Here is a 16,344-nt window from a genome sequence, read left to right as displayed (position 1 = left end):
GCCTATGGGGGTGGGGGGGTCACAATGAGGGGGGAATGGGGGGAGGGGGGGGGATGGGGCACCTATGGGTGCTATGGGGTTGGGGGGGGTCACAATGAGGGGGAATGGGGAAGGGGATGGGGAGATGGGGATGGGGCACCTATGGGTGCTGGGGGGCGCCCATGGGTGCTATGGGGTGCCTATGGGTGCTATGCGTGCCTATGGGGGTGGGGGGGGTCACAATGAGGGGGGAATGGGGGGATGGGGATGGGGCACCTATGGGTGCTATGGGGCACCTATGGGGAGTGGGGGGTACCTATGGGTGCTATGGGGCACCTATGGGTGCTATGGGTGCCTATGGGGGTGGGGGGGGTCACAATGAGGGGGGAATGGGGGGATGGGGCACCTATGGGTGCTATGGGGGTGTGGGGGGGGTCACAATGGGGGGATGGGGTTGGGGCACCCATGGGTGCTATGGGGGCTGGGACCACCTATGGGTGCTGGGGGCACCTATGGGTGCTATGGGGGGTGAGGGGGTCACAATGAGGGGGGAATGGGGGGAATGGGGATGGGGCACCTATGGGTGCTATGGGGCACCTATGGGGAGTGGGGATACCTATGGGTGCTGGGGGTCTTGGGGTGGTTGGGGGGTTCCTATGGGTGCTGGGCGGTCTTGGGGTGATTGGGGGGTTCCTATGGGTGCTGGGGGGTCTTGGGGTGGTTGGGGGGTTCCTATGGGTGCTGGGGGGTCTTGGGGTGATTGGGGGGTTCCTATGGGTGCTGGGGGGTCTTGGGATGGTTGGGGGGTTCCTATGGGTGCTGGGGGGTCTTGGAGTGGGTGGGGGGTCCTATGGGTGCAGGGGGGTCTTGGGGTGGTTGGGGGGTCCTATGGGTGCAGGGGGGTCTTGGGGTGGTTGGGGGGTTCCTATGGGTGCTGGGGGGTCTTGGGATGGTTGGGGGGTTCCTATGGGTGCTGGGGGGTCTTGGGGTGATTGGGGGTTCCTATGGGTGCTGGGGGGTCTTGGGGTGATTGGGGGGTTCCTATGGGTGCTGGGGGGTCTTGGGGTGGTTGGGGGGGTCCTATGGGTGCTGGGGGGTCTTGGGGTGGTTGGGGGGTTCCTATGGGTGCTGGGGGGTCTTGGGGTGATTGGGGGGTTCCTATGGGTGCTGGGGGGTCTTGGGGTGGGTGGGGGGTTCCTATGGGTGCTGGGGGCTCTTGGGGTGGTTGGGGGGTTCCTATGGGTGCTGGGGGCTCTTGGGGTGGTTGGGGGGTTCCTATGGGTGCTGGGGGGTCTTGGGGTGGGTGGGGGGTCCTATGGGTGCTGGGGGTCTTGGGGTGATTGGGGGGTTCCTATGGGTGCTGGGGGGTCTTGGGGTGGGTGAGGGGTTCCTATGGGTGCTGGGGGGTCTTGGGGTGGTTGGGGGGTTCCTATGGGTGCAGGGGGGGTCTTGGGGTGGGTGGGGGGTTCCTATGGGTGCTGGGGGGTCTTGGGGTGGGTGAGGGGTTCCTATGGGTGCTGGGGGGTCTTGGGGTGGGTGAGGGGTTCCTATGGGTGCTGGGGGGTCTTGGGGTGGGTGAGGGGTTCCTATGGGTGCTGGGGGGTCTTGGGGTGATTGGGGGGTTCCTATGGGTGCTGGGGGGTCTTGGGGTGATTGGGGGGTTCCTATGGGTGCTGGGGGGTCTTGGGGTGATTGGGGGGTTCCTATGGGTGCTGGGGGGTCTTGGGGTGGTTGGGGGGTTCCTATGGGTGCTGGGGGGTCTTGGGGTGGTTGGGGGGTTCCTATGGGTGCTGGGGGGTCTTGGGGTGCTGGGGGGTTCCTATGGGTGCTGGGGGTCTTGGGGTGATTGGGGGTTCCTATGGGTGCTGGGGGGTCTTGGGGTGGTTGGGGGGGTCCTATGGGTGCTGGGGGGTCTTGGGGTGGTTGGGGGGTTCCTATGGGTGCTGGGGGGTCTTGGGGTGGTTGGGGGGTTCCTATGGGTGCTGGGGGGTCTTGGGGTGGGTGGGGGGTTCCTATGGGTGCTGGGGGGTCTTGGGGTGCTGGGGGGTTCCTATGGGTGCTGGGGGTCTTGGGGTGATTGGGGGTTCCTATGGGTGCTGGGGGGTCTTGGGGTGGTTGGGGGGTTCCTATGGGTGCTGGGGGGTCTTGGGGTGGTTGGGGGGTTCCTATGGGTGCTGGGGGGTCTTGGGGTGATTGGGGGGTTCCTATGGGTGCTGGGGGGTCTTGGGATGGTTGGGGGGTTCCTATGGGTGCTGGGGGGTCTTGGAGTGGGTGGGGGGTCCTATGGGTGCAGGGCGGTCTTGGGGTGGTTGGGGGGTTCCTATGGGTGCTGGGGGGTCTTGGGATGGTTGGGGGGTTCCTATGGGTGCTGGGGGGTCTTGGGGTGATTGGGGGTTCCTATGGGTGCTGGGGGGTCTTGGGGGGATTGGGGGGTTCCTATGGGTGCTGGGGGGTCTTGGGATGGTTGGGGGGTTCCTATGGGTGCTGGGGGGTCTTGGGGTGGGTGAGGGGTTCCTATGGGTGCTGGGGGGTCTTGGGGGGATTGGGGGGTTCCTATGGGTGCTGGGGGGGTCTTGGGATGGTTGGGGGGTTCCTATGGGTGCTGGGGGGTCTTGGGGTGATTGGGGGGTTCCTATGGGTGCTGGGGGTCTTGGGGTGGTTGGGGGGTTCCTATGGGTGCTGGGGGGTCTTGGGGTGGGTGGGGGGTCCTATGGGTGCCCCCCAGCACCCATGGGTGCCCCCCATGTTCAGCAGAGCTTCACCGCGGATGTGCTGGGGGTGCTGCTGCGGGGGAAGGGCGGGGGGGGCGATGGCGCCGAAGAGACCTTCAGACAGGTGGGGGAGGGGCAGCACCCATGGGTGCGGGGGGGTGGGGGCACCCATGGGTGGGGGGTGCAATAATGGGCACCCATGGGTGGGGGTTTATAAGGGGGGCCCATGGGTGGGGGTCCTATAGGGATATTAATGGGGGTTCCTATAGGGTGTGGGGACCAATGTGGGCACCTATGGGGGCGTTTGTGACACCCATGGGTGGGGGGGACCCAATAGGGGGGCACCCACTGGGGTCAGGGACACCCATGGGTGGGGGTCGTGACCCCATTGGGGTCAATGACACCCGTGGGTGGGGGCTGTGACCCCCATGGGTGGGGGCTGTGACCCCATTGGGGTCAATGACACCCGTGGGTGGGGGTTGTGACACCCATGGGTGGGGGCTGTGACCCCCATTGGGGTCAATGGCACCCGTGGGTGGGGGTCGTGACCCCATTGGGGTCAATGACGCCCATGGGTGGGGGGCTGTGACACCCATGGGTGGGGGTTGTGACACCCATAGGTGGGGGCTGTGACCACTTTGGGGTCAGGGACACCCATGGGTGGGGGTCATGACCCCATGGGTGGGGGTCGTGACCCCATTGGGGTCAGGGACACCCGTGGGTGGGGTCAGTGACACCCATGGGTGCCCCTCCCCCAGCTGATGGGCGGCGCCTTTCCCGGGTTCGACATCAGAGACGCCCTGAGCTGCAGCGGGGGAGGGGCCGGGTGAGAGGGGGAGGGGCAAAGGGGGCGGGGCCAAAGGGGGTGGGGCCAGGGGTGGGGTCAAGTGGGGGAGGGGTCATGTGAGGGGGTGGGGCCAAAAGGGGGACCAGGAAAGGGGGTGGGGTTATGTGAAGGGGTGGGGCCAAGAAAGTTGAGGGGTCATGGAGGGGTGGGGTCATTTGAGGGGGAGGAGCCAGAGAAGGGAGGGGTGGGGTTAAGTGAGGGGGTGGGGTCATTTGGAGGGGCGGGGCCAGAAAAAGGGGGAGGAGCCAGGGAAGGGGGAGGGGTGGGTCAAGTGAGGGGGTGGGGCAAGAAAAGGGGAGGGGTCGAAAGGGGAGGAGCCAGAGAAGTGGGAGGGCCAAAAGGGGGCGGAGCCAGAAGAGGGGATGGGTGGGGTCAAGTGAGGGGGGGCGAAGTCAGAAAGGGGAGGGACCAGAAAAGGGGGCGGGGTCAGAAAAATGGGCGGGAACAGAAGGGGGCGGGGCCAGGAGAGGGGAGGAGTGGAGTCAGAAAAGGGGAGGGGTCAAAAGGGGGGCGGGGTCAGGAAAGGGGGAGGGGCCAGAAGAGGGGAGGGGTGGAGTCAAAAGGGGGAGGGGTCAGAGAAGGGAGGGAGGGGTGGGGCCAGCGAAGTGGGAGGGGCCAGAAGAGGGGATGGGTGGGGTCAAGTGAGGGGGGCGGAGTCAAAAGGGGGGTGGGGCCAAAAAGGGAGGTCAAGGGGGTGGGGCAATTGAGGGGGCGGGGCCAGAAAAGGGGAGGGGCCAGAAAAAGGGAGGGGTCTTAAACTTGGGGGGGCTCGGGGGGGGGGGGGGGTTGGGGGTCCCAGGGTCAGTTAGGGGGGGTTTTGGGGGTATTTTTGGGGTGCTGACCCCCCCCCAGCGGGCGGCTGCCCCAGGTGGTGCCCCCCCCATCGCCCGATCACAACTACGCAATGGGGACCCCCCCGGACCCCCCGACATCCCCCGGTGAGCGCCCGGACGCCTGGGTCCCCTATGTGGGGGGAAGGGGACACCTGGGTCCCTTAGTGGGGGATGGGGGGTTCCCGGATGCCTGGGTCCCTTGTGGGGGGGTCCCCGGATGCCTGGGTCCCCTACTGGGGGGGAGGGGGACACCTGGGTCCCTTATAGGGGGAAGGGGGGATCCCGGACGCCTGGGTCCCCTATGGGGGGTGAAGGGGGGGAGGGGAAGGGGGAGAGGGGGCTCCCGGACGCCTGGGTCCCTTTGTGGGGGAGGGGTCACCTGGGTCCCCTATAGGGGGGAGGGGGGCTCCCGGACGCCTGGGTCCCTTTGTGGGGGAGGGGGACACCTGGGTCCCTTATAGGGGGAAGGGGAGATCCCGGACGCCTGGGTCCCTTGTTGGGGGGTCCAGGATGCCTGGGTCCCCTATGGGGGGTGAAGGGGACACCTGGGTCCCCTATAGGGGGGAGGGGGGATCCCGGACGCCTGGGTCCCTTGGTGGGGGGCTCCCGGATGCCTGGGTCCCCTATTGGGGGGTAGGGAAGCACCCGGACGCCTGGGTCCCTTGTGGGGGCTCCTTGGACACCTGGGTCCCCTATGGGGGGTGAAGGGGACACCCGGACGCCTGGGTCCCTTTCGCCCCGCCCCCTGCTGACCCCACCCCTCCCCTCCCCCCCCCCAGGCCCCGAGGGGGCGGAGCCAGCGGTGCCCAAGGCGGCGGGCGGGGGAGGGGCGGACGAGCGGCTCTGCGCCCTCTGCCTGACCACGGGGGACCAGCCCGCGCAGGTGGGGGGGGGGCAGTGGGTGGGGGGCAGTGGGTGGGGGACAATGGGTGGGGGGCAATGGGGGGGGGTCAATGTGGGTCAATGGGTGGGGGTCAATGGGGGGGGGTCAATGTGGGTCAATGGGTGGGGGGTCAATGGGTGGGGGTCAATGGGTGGGGGTCAATGTGGGTCAATGGGTGGGGAGTCAATGGGGATCAATGGGTGGGGGTCAATGGGTGGGGGTCAATGTGGGTCAATGGGTGGGGAGTCAATGGGGATCAATGGGTGGGGGGCAATGGGTGGGGGTCAATGGGTGGGGGTCAATGGGTGGGGGTCAATGGGGGGCAATGGGGAGGGGTCAATGGGGATCAATGGGTGGGGGGTCAATGGGGAGGGGTCATTGGGTGGGGGGTCAATGGGGGTCAATGAGGAGAGGTCAATGGATGGGGGTCAATGAGGGTCAATGGGTGGGGGGTCAATGGGTGGGGGGCAATGGGTGGGGGTCAATGGGGGGGGTCAATGGGGGGGGTCAATTGGGGTCAATGGGGAGGAGTCGGTGGGGGTCAATGGGGAGGGGTCAATGGGTGGGGGTCAATGGGGAGGGGGCAATTTGTGGGGGGCGATGAGGAGGGGTCAATGGGTGGGGATCAATGGGTGGGGGTCAATGGGTGGGGGTCAATGGGGGGAGGGTCAATTGGGGTCAATGGGGAGGAGTCAGTGGGGGTCAATGGGTGGGGGTCAATGAGGAGGGGTTAATGGGAGTGAATGGGTGGGGGTCAATGGGTGGTGGTCAATTGGGGTCAATGGGGAGGAGTCGGTGGGGGTCAATGGGTGGGGGTCAATGGGTGGGGGTCAATGGGTGGGGGTCAATGGGGAGGGGGCAATGGGGAGGGGTCAATGGGAGTCAATGGGTGGGGATCAATGGGGGTCAATGGGTGGGGGGTCAATGGGGGTCAATGGGTGGGGGGCAATGGGGGGCAATGGGGAGGGGTCAATGGGTGGGGGGCAATGGGGGGCAATGGGGAGGGGTCAATGGGTGGTGGTCAATGGGTGGGGGTCAATGGGGGTCAATGGGTGGGGGTCAATGGGTGGGGGTCAATGGGGGTCAATGGGGAGGGGTCAATGGGTGGGGGTCAATGGATGGGGGTCAATGGGGAGGGGTCAATGGGGGTCAATGGGTGGGGGTCAATGAGGAGAGGTCAATGGGTGGGGGTCAATGAGGGTCAATGGGTGGGGGTCAATGGATGTGGGTCAATGGAGGTCAGTGGGTGGGGGTCAATGAGAAGAGGTTAATGGGTGGGGGTCAATGGGGGTCAATGTGTGGGGGGCAACGGGGGGGTCAATGGATGGGGGTCAATGGGGAGGAGTCAATGGGGGTCAGTGGGTGGGGGTCAATGGGTGGGGGTCAGTGGGGGGTTAATGGGAGTCAATGGGTGGGGGTCAATGGGGAGGGGTCAATGGGTGGGGGTTAATGGGTGGGGGGTCAATGAGGGTTATGGGGAGGGGTCAATGGGTGGGAGTCAATGGGGAGGGGTCAGTGCGTGGGGGTCAATGGGTGGGGGATCAATGGGTGGGGGGTCAATGGAGGTCAATGGGGGTCAATGGGTGGGGGTCAATGAGGAGAGGTCAATGGATGGGGGTCAATGAGTAGGGATCGATGGGTGGGGGTCAATGGGGAGGGGTCAATGGGGGTCAATGGGTGGGGGTCGATGGGTGGGGAGTCAATGGGGGTCAATGGGTGGGGGTCAATGGATGGGGGGCAATGGGGAGGGGTCAATGGGGGTCAATTGGGAGGAGTTGGTGGGGGTCAATGGGGAGGGGTCAATGGGTGGGGATCAATGGGGGTCAATGGGTGGGGGTCAATGGGGGTTATGGGGAGGGATCAGTGGGGGTCAATGGGTGGGGGTCAATGGGGAAGGGTCAATGGGTGGGGGTCAGTGGGTGGGGGATCAATGGGGGTCAATGGGGAGGGGTCAATGGGGATCAATGGGTGGGGGTCAATGGGTGGGGGTCAATGGGGAGGAATGGGTGGGGGTCAATGAGGAGGGGTCAATGGGTTGGGGGCAATGGGGGTCAATGAGGGTCAATGGGTGGGGGTCAATGGGTGGGGGGTCAATGGGGGTCAATGGGTGGGGGTCAATGGGTGGGGTTTTCTGGTACTCTATGGTTCGCTATTGGTCTCTATGGTTCCCTGTTGGTCTCTATGGTTCTCTATTGATCTCTATGGTTCTCTATTGATCTTTATGGTTCTCTATGGATCTCTATGGATCTCTATGGGTGTCAGTAGGTTCTATAGGTACCTATAGGTCCCTATAGGTGCCGGTTCACCCCACAGGACGCGGGCCGGCTGCTGTATATGGGGCAGGACGAGTGGGCCCACGTGAACTGCGCGCTCTGGTCGGCCGAGGTGCAGGAGGACGGGGACGGGGCGCTGCGCAACGTGCACGCGGCCGTGGCCAGGGGGCGCCAGATGGTACTTATGGGGCAGCTGTGGGGCTGGGGAGCACTTAGGGGGCTGGGGGAGACACTTATGGGGCTGGGGGGGTGGTTATGGGGGTTTAAACGGCGATTTTGGGGGGTAAAGTGGCGAGTTTGGGGCAGCTGGGGGAGCACCCATGGGTGCTGGGGGGCATCCAGGGGCCACTTATGGGGCTGGGGGGGCACTTATGGGGCTGGGGAGACACTTATGGGGCTGGGGGGGTTGGTTATGGGGGTTTAAATGGCAATTTTGGGGCATCCAGGGGAGCACCCATGGGTGCTGGGAGGCACCAGATGGTACTTATGGGGCAGCTATGGGGCTGGGGGGCACCTATGGGGCTGGGGGGGACACTTATGGGGCTGGGGGGGTTGGTTATGGGGGTTTAAATGGCGATTTTGGGGGGTAAAGTGGTGAGTTTGGGGCAGCTGGGGGAGCACCCATAGGTGCTGGGGGGCATCCAGGGGCCACTTATGGGGCTGGGGGGCACTTATGGGGCTGGGGGGGACACTTATGGGGCTGGGGGGGTTGGTTATGGGGGTGTAAATGGCAATTTTGGGGCATCTGGGGGAGCACCCATGGGTGCTGGGAGGTACCAGATGGTACTTATGGGGCAGCTATGGGGCTGGGGGGCACTTATGGGGCTGGGGGGGACACTTATGGGGCTGTGGAAGACAAATATGGGGGTTTAAATGGCAATTTTGGGGCATCCAGGGGAGCACCCATGGGTGCTGGGAGGCACCAGATGGTACTTATGGGGCATCTATGGGGCTGGGGGGCACTTATGGGGCTGGGGGGGACACTTATGGGGCTGGGGGGGGTTGGTTATGGGGGTTTAAATGGCAATTTTGGGGCATCCAGGGGAGCACCCATGGGTGCTGGGGGGCACCAGATGGTACTTATGGGGCAGCTGTGGGGCTGGGGGGCACCTATGGGGCTGGGGGGGACACTTATGGGGCTGTGGAAGACAAATATGGGGGTTTAAATGGCAATTTTGGGGCATCCAGGGGAGCACCCATGGGTGCTGGGAGGCACCAGATGGTACTTATGGGGCAGCTGTGGGGCTGGGGGGCACCTATGGGGCTGGGGGGGACACTTATGGGGCTGGGGGGGTTGGTTATGGGGGTTTAAACGGCGATTTTGGGGGGTAAAGTGGTGAGTTTGGGGCAGCTGGGGGAGCACCCATGGGTGCTGGGGGGCATCCAGGGGCCACTTATGGGGCTGGGGGGCACTTATGGGGCTGGGGGAGACACTTATGGGGCTGGGGGGGTTGGTTATGGGGGTGTAAATGGCAATTTTGGGGCATCCATGGGAGCACCCATGGGTGATGAGGGGCACCCATGGGTGCTGGGGGGAGCACTTATGGGGCTGGAGGGCACTTATGGGGCTGGGGGGGTTGGTTATGGGGCTGGAATCTGATGTGGGGGTTCAGATTTGGGTTGAATTCCCATGATTTCGGGCCCAATTCTTGCTCATTTGGGGGGGTATTTTGGGGGGTATGGAGCACCCACGGGTGCCCCCCACCCATTGGTTCCCCCCTTGGGTCCCCATGATCCCCTATGGGGTCTTATTGGGGTTTGGGGTCTTATTGGGGTTCAGGGTCTTCATTTCAGGTCCAAATTTGGGTGCAATTCCCATGATTTCGGGCCCAATTCTTGCTCATTTGGGGGGGTGTCGAGCACCTATGGGTGCCCCCCACCCATGGGTGCTCCCCCCAAATCCCCTTGGGGTCTTATTGGGGTTCAGAGTCTTAATTCAAGTCCAAATTTGGGTTGAATTCCCATGATTTCGGGCCCAATTCTTTCTCATTTGGGGGGGTATTTTGGGGGGTGTTGAGCACCCATGGGTGCCCCCCACCCATTGGTTCCCCCCTTGGGTCCCCATGATCCCCTATGGGGTCTTATTGGGGTTCGGGGTCTTATTGGGGTTCAGGGTCTTCATTTCAGGTCCAAATTTGGGTGCAATTCCCATGATTTCGGGCCCAATTCTTTCTCATTTGGGGGGTATTTTGGGGGGTGTTGAGCACCCACGGGTGCCCCCCACCCATTGGTTCCCCCCTTGGGTCCCCATGATCCCCTATGGGGTCTTATTGGGGTTTGGGGTCTTATTGGGGTTCAGGGTCTTCATTTCAGGTCCAAATTTGGGTGCAATTCCCATGATTTCGGGTCCAATTCTTGATCATTTGGGGGGTGTTGAGCACCCATGGGTGCCCCCCACCCATTGGTTCCCCCCTTGGGTCCCCATGATCCCCTATGGGGTCTTATTGGGGTTCAGGGTCTTATTGGGGTTCAGGGTCTTCATTTCAGGTCCAAATTTGGGTGCAATTCCCATGATTTCAGGTCCAATTCTTGATCATTTTGGGGGGGTGTTGAGCACCCACGGGTGCCCCCCACCCATTGGTTCCCCCCTTGGGTCCCCATGATCCCCTATGGGGTCTTATTGGGGTTCGGGGTCTTATTGGGGTTCAGGGTCTTCATTTCAGGTCCAAATTTGGGTGCAATTCCCATGATTTCGGGCCCAATTCTTGATCATTTTGGGGGGGTATCGAGCACCCATGGGTGCCCCCCACCCATTGGTTCCCCCCTTGGGTCCCCATAATCCCTTTGGGGTCTTATTGGGGTTCAGGGTCTTCATTTCAGGTCCAAATTTGGGTGCAATTCCCATGATTTTGGGCCCAATTCTTTCTCATTTTGGGGGGTATTTTGGGGGGTATCGAGCACCCATGGGTGCCCCCCACCCATGGGTGCTCCCCCCAAATCCCCTTGGGGTCTTATTGGGGTTCAGAGTCTTAATTCAAGTCCAAATTTGGGTGCAATTCCCATGATTTCGGGCCCAATTCTTGCTCATTTGGGGGGGTATTTTGGGGGGTGTCGAGCACCCATGGGTGCCCCCCACCCATTGGTTCCCCCCTTGGGTCCCCATGATCCCTTTGGGGTCTTATTGGGGTTCAGGGTCTTATTGGGGTTCAGGGTCTTCATTTCAGGTCCAAATTTGGGTGCAATTCCCATGATTTCAGGTCCAATTCTTGATCATTTTGGGGGGGGTGTTGAGCACCCACGGGTGCCCCCCACCCATGGGTGCCCCCCCAAATCCCCTTGGGGTCTTATTGGGGTTCAGAGTCTTAATTCAAGTCCAAATTTGGGTTGAATTCCCATGATTTCGGGCCCAATTCTTGCCCATTTTGGGGGGTATTTTGGGGGGTATCGAGCACCCATGGGTGCCCCCCACCCATTGGTTCCCCCCTTGGGTCCCCATGATCCCCTATGGGGTCTTATTGGGGTTTGGGGTCTTATTGGGGTTCAGGGTCTTCATTTCAGGTCCAAATTTGGGTGCAATTCCCATGATTTCGGGCCCAATTCTTGCTCATTTTGGGGGGTATCGAGCACCTATGGGTGCCCCCCACCCATGGGTGCTCCCCCCAAATCCCCTTGGGGTCTTATTGGGGTTCAGGGTCTTAATTCAAGTTCAGATTTGGGTTGAATTCCCATGATTTCGGGCCCAATTCTTGCTCATTTGGGGGGGTATTTTGGGGGGTATCAAGCACCTATGGGTGCCCCCCACCCATGGGTGCTCCCCCCAAATCCCTATAAACCCCTTTGGGGTCTTATTGGGGTTCGGGGTCTTATTGGGGTTCAGGGTCTTATTGGGGTTCAGGGTCTTCATTTCAGGTCCAAATTTGGGTGCAATTCCCATGATTTCGGGCCCAATTCTTGCCCATTTTGGGGGGTATTTTGGGGGGTGTCGAGCACCCACGGGTGCCCCCCACCCATTGGTTCCCCCCTTGGGTCCCCATGATCCCCTTGGGGTCTTATTGGGGTTCGGGGTCTTATTGGGGTTCGGGGTCTTCATTTCAGGTCCAAATTTGGGTGCAATTCCCATGATTTCGGGCCCAATTCTTTCTCATTTTGGGGGGTATTTTGGGGGGTGTTGAGCACCCATGGGTGCCCCCCACCCATTGGTTCCCCCCTTGGGTCCCCATGATCCCCTATGGGGTCTTATTGGGGTTCAGGGTCTTCATTTCAGGTCCAAATTTGGGTGCAATTCCCATGATTTCAGGTCCAATTCTTGATCATTTTGGGGGGGTGTTGAGCACCCACGGGTGCCCCCCACCCATTGGTTCCCCCCTTGGGTCCCCATGATCCCCTATGGGGTCTTATTGGGGTTCGGGGTCTTATTGGGGTTCAGGGTCTTCATTTCAGGTCCAAATTTGGGTGCAATTCCCATGATTTCGGTTCCAATTCTTGCTCATTTGGGGGGGTGTTGAGCACCCACGGGTGCCCCCCACCCATGGGTGCTCCCCCCAAATCCCCTTGGGGTCTTATTGTGGTTCAGAGTCTTAATTCAAGTCCAAATTTGGGTTGAATTCCCATGATTTCGGGCCCAATTCTTTCTCATTTGGGGGGGTATTTTTGGGGGTGTCGAGCACCCATGGGTGCCCCCCACCCATTGGTTCCCCCCTTGGGTCCCCATGATCCCCTATGGGGTCTTATTGGGGTTCAGGGTCTTATTGGGGTTCAGGGTCTTCATTTCAGGTCCAAATTTGGGTGCAATTCTCATGATTTTGGGCCCAATTCTTTCTCATTTGGGGGGGTATCGAGCACCCATGGGTGCCCCCCACCCATTGGTTCCCCCCTTGGGTCCCCATGATCCCCTATGGGGTCTTATTGGGGTTCGGGGTCTTATTGGGGTTCAGGGTCTTCATTTCAGGTCCAAATTTGGGTGCAATTCCCATGATTTCGGGCCCAATTCTTGCTCATTTTGGGGGGTATCGAGCACCCATGGGTGCCCCCCACCCATTGGTTCCCCCCTTGGGTCCCCATGATCCCTTTGGGGTCTTATTGGGGTTCAGGGTCTTATTGGGGTTCAGGGTCCTCATTTCAAGTCCAAATTTGGGTGCAATTCCCATGATTTCGGGCCCAATTCTTTCTCATTTTGGGGGGTATTTTGGGGGGTATGGAGCACCCACGGGTGCCCCCCACCCATGGGTGCTCCCCCAAATCCCCTTGGGGTCTTATTGTGGTTCAGAGTCTTAATTCAAGTCCAAATTTGGGTGCAATTCCCATGATTTCGGGCCCAATTCTTGCCCATTTTGGGGGGTATTTTGGGGTGTATGGAGCACCCACGGGTGCCCCCCACCCATGGGTGCTCCCCCCAAATCCCTATAAACCCCTATGGGGTCTTATTGGGGTTCAGGGTCTTCATTTCAGGTCCAAATTTGGGTGCAATTCCCATGATTTCGGGCCCAATTCTTGCCCATTTGGGGGGGTATTTTGGGGTGTATGGAGCACCCACGGGTGCCCCCCACCCATGGGTGCTCCCCCCAAATCCCTATAAACCCCTATGGGGTCTTATTGGGGTTCAGGGTCTTCATTTCAGGTCCAAATTTGGGTGCAATTCCCATGATTTCGGGCCCAATTCTTGCCCATTTCGGGGGGTATTTTGGGGTGTATGGAGCACCCACGGGTGCCCCCCACCCACGGGTGCCCCCCCCAGCGCTGCGAGCACTGCGGCCGCCCCGGGGCCACCGTGGGGTGCTGTTTGGCCACCTGCGTCTCCAATTTCCACTTCATGTGCGCCCGGCGCCGCCGCGCCGCCTTCCAGGCCGACAAACGCGTCTTCTGCCGCCGGCACCGGCGCCTGCTCGACGGCACCGTGAGCGCCCATGGGTGCTGGGGGGCCGGGGGGGGGTCCCGCGTCGGTTTGGGGGGTTATTGGGGCAGTTTGGGGGAGTTATTGGGGGGTTTGGGGGGGATTTGGGGCACTGGGAGGCATTGGGGTGCAATGGAGAACTTGAGTGTGTTGAGCACCCATGGGTGCCCAGCACCCTGAGCCCCACCCGTGGGTGCTGGGGGGGTCATTTGGGGTCGTTATGGGGGGATATGGGGTCATTTTGGGGTAGTTTGGGGGAGTTATTGGGGCTTTTGGGGGGGATATTGGGGGATTTGGGGGCATTACAAGGGGATTTAGTGTTGAGCACCCATGGGTGCCCAGCACCCTGAGCCCCACCCATGGGTGCTGGGGGGGTCATTTGGGGTCGTTATGGGGGGATTTGGGGTCATTTTGGGGGGATTTGGGGTCAGTATGGGGGGTTATTGGGGCATTATGGGGGAGTTATTGGGGGGTTTGGGGCACTGGGAGGCATTGGGGTGCAATGGAGAACTTGAGTGTGTTGAGCACCCATGGGTGCTGGGGGGGTCATTTGGGGTCGTTATGGGGGGATTTGGGGTCATTTTGGGGGGATAATGGGTCATTATGGGGGGTTTTTGGGGCATTATGGGGGTATATTGGGGGTTTTGGGGGGGATATTGGGAGTTATTGGGGGTTTTGGGGGGGTTTAGTGTTGAGCACCCATGGGTGCTGGGGGGGATTTGGGGTCGTTATGGGGGGATTTGGGGTCATTTTGGGGGGATATTGGGGCATTATGGGGGAGCTATGGGGGGGTTATTGGGGGTTTTAGGGGGGATTTTGGGGGGTTTAGTGTTGAGCACCCATGGGTGCCCAGCACCCTGAGCCCCACCCATGGGTGCTGGGGGGGATTTGGGGTCGTTATGGGGGGATTTGGGGTCAGTATGGGGGAGTTTGGGGGAGTTATTGGGGGTTTTGGGGGGGTTTAGTGTTGAGCACCCATGGGTGCCCAGCACCCTGAGCCCCACCCGTGGGTGCTGGGGGGGATTTGGGGTCGTTATGGGGGGATTTGGGGTCATTTTGGGGGGATTTGGGGTCATTTTGGGGGGATATTGGGGGGTTTGGGGGAGTTATTGGGGGGTTTGGGGCACTGGGAGGCATTGGGGTGCAATGGAGAAGTTGAGTGTGTTGAGCACCCATGGGTGCCCAGCACCCTGAGCCCCACCCATGGGTGCTGGGGGGGTCATTTGGGGTCGTTATGGGGGGTTATTGGGTCATTTTGGGGGGATATGGGGTCATTATGGGGGGTTATTGGGGCATTATGGGGGGTTTTTGGGGCATTATGGGGGGTTATTGGGGGTTTTGGGGGAGTTATTGGGGGGTTTAGTGTTGAGCACCCATGGGTGCTGGGGGTCATTTGGGGTCGTTATGGGGGGATATGGGGTCATTATGGGGGGATATTGGGGCATTATGGGGGGGATTTGGGGGAGTTATGGCGGGTTTAGTGTTGAGCACCCATGGGTGCCCAGCACCCTGAGCCCCACCCATGGGTGCTGGGGGGGATTTGGGGTCGTTATGGGGGGATTTGGGGTCATTTTGGGGGGATATGGGGTCATTATGGGGGGTTATTGGGGCATTATGGGGGGTTTTTGGGGCATTATGGGGGTTTATTGGGGGTTTTGGGGGAGTTATTGGGGGGTTTAGTGTTGAGCACCCATGGGTGCTGGGGGTCATTTGGGGTCGTTATGGGGGGATTTGGGGTCAGTATGGGGGGTTTTTGGGTCATTATGGGGGAGTTATGGGGGTTTATTGGGGGTTTTGGGGGAGTTATTGGGGGGTTTAGTGTTGAGCACCCATGGGTGCCCAGCACCCTGAGCCCCACCCATGGGTGCTGGGGGGGATTTGGGGTCATTATGGGGGGATTTGGGGTCATTTTGGGGGGTTATTGGGTCATTATGGGGGGATATTGGGGCATTTTGGGGGGTTATTGGGGGTTTTAAGGGGGATTTTGGGGGGTTTAGTGTTGAGCACCCACGGGTGCCCAGCACCCTGAGCCCCACCCGTGGGTGCTGGGGGGTCATTTGGGGTCGTTATGGGGGGATTTGGGGTCAGTATGGGGGGATATTGGGTCATTATGGGGGAGTTATTGGGGGGTTTGGGGGAGATATTGGGGGGTTTGGGGCACTGGGAGGCATTGGGGTGCAATGGAGAACTTGAGTGTGTTGAGCACCCATGGGTGCTGGGGGGGTCATTTGGGGTTGTTATGGGGGGATTTGGGGTCATTTTGGGGGGATATGGGGTCATTATGGGGGGGATTTGGGGGATTATGGGGGTATATTGGGGGGTTTGGGGGAGTTATTGGGGGTTTTAGGGGAGTTATTGGGGGTTTTAGGGGGGATTTTGGGGGGTTTAGTGTTGAGCACCCATGGGTGCCCAGCACCCTGAGCCCCACCCGTGGGTGCTGGGGGGGTCATTTGGGGTCGTTATGGGGGGATTTGGGGTCATTTTGGGGGGATATTGGGGCATTATTGGGGGGTTTGGGGGGAGTTATTGGGGGTTTTGGGGGGGTTTAGTGTTGAGCACCCATGGGTGCCCAGCACCCTGAGACCCACCCATGGGTGCTGGGGGGATTTGGGGTCGTTATGGGGGGATTTGGGGTCATTTTGGGGGGTTATTGGGGGATTATGGGGGAGTTATTGGGGGTTTGGGGGAGTTATTGGGGGGTTTGGGGGAGTTATTGGGGGGTTTGGGGCACTGGGAGGCATTGGGGTGCAATGGAGAACTTGAGTGTGTTGAGCACCCATGGGTGCTGGGGGGGTCATTTGGGGTCGTTATGGGGGGATTTGGGGTCATTTTGGGGGGATATTGGGTCATTATGGGGGAGCTTTGGGGGAGTTATTGGGGGTTTTGGGGGAGTTATTGGGGGGTTTGGGGGGGATTTGGGGGCATTACAAGGGGGTTTAGTGTTGAGCACCCATGGGTGCCCAGCACCCTGAGCCCCACCCATGGGTG

At 61.0% G+C, this 16,344-nt stretch overlaps 1 protein-coding gene across 6 annotated transcripts in view; it reads left to right on the top strand.

The window, feature by feature from the left end:
- Nucleotides 1-16,344, top strand: part of KMT2B (lysine methyltransferase 2B) — a 61,425-nt gene that overhangs the window by 23,716 nt on the left and 21,365 nt on the right. For 5 of the 6 annotated variants that reach the window (XM_071800553.1, XM_071800554.1, XM_071800555.1 and 2 more), the window contains 6 exons: nucleotides 2,731-2,814; nucleotides 3,449-3,516; nucleotides 4,390-4,475; nucleotides 5,150-5,253; nucleotides 7,567-7,704; nucleotides 13,201-13,359. In XM_071800553.1, the coding sequence (XP_071656654.1) occupies nucleotides 2,731-2,814; nucleotides 3,449-3,516; nucleotides 4,390-4,475; nucleotides 5,150-5,253; nucleotides 7,567-7,704; nucleotides 13,201-13,359 (639 nt within the window). The remainder of the gene's footprint in view (nucleotides 1-2,730; nucleotides 2,815-3,448; nucleotides 3,517-4,389; nucleotides 4,476-5,149; nucleotides 5,254-7,566; nucleotides 7,705-13,200; nucleotides 13,360-16,344) is intronic. The other variant, XM_071800551.1, reaches the window with a different exon arrangement.

Source organism: Patagioenas fasciata, chromosome 31, assembly GCF_037038585.1.
Source record: "Patagioenas fasciata isolate bPatFas1 chromosome 31, bPatFas1.hap1, whole genome shotgun sequence".
Taxonomy (NCBI): Eukaryota; Metazoa; Chordata; class Aves; order Columbiformes; family Columbidae; genus Patagioenas; species Patagioenas fasciata.
This window is presented reverse-complemented; position numbering and strand designations above follow the sequence as displayed.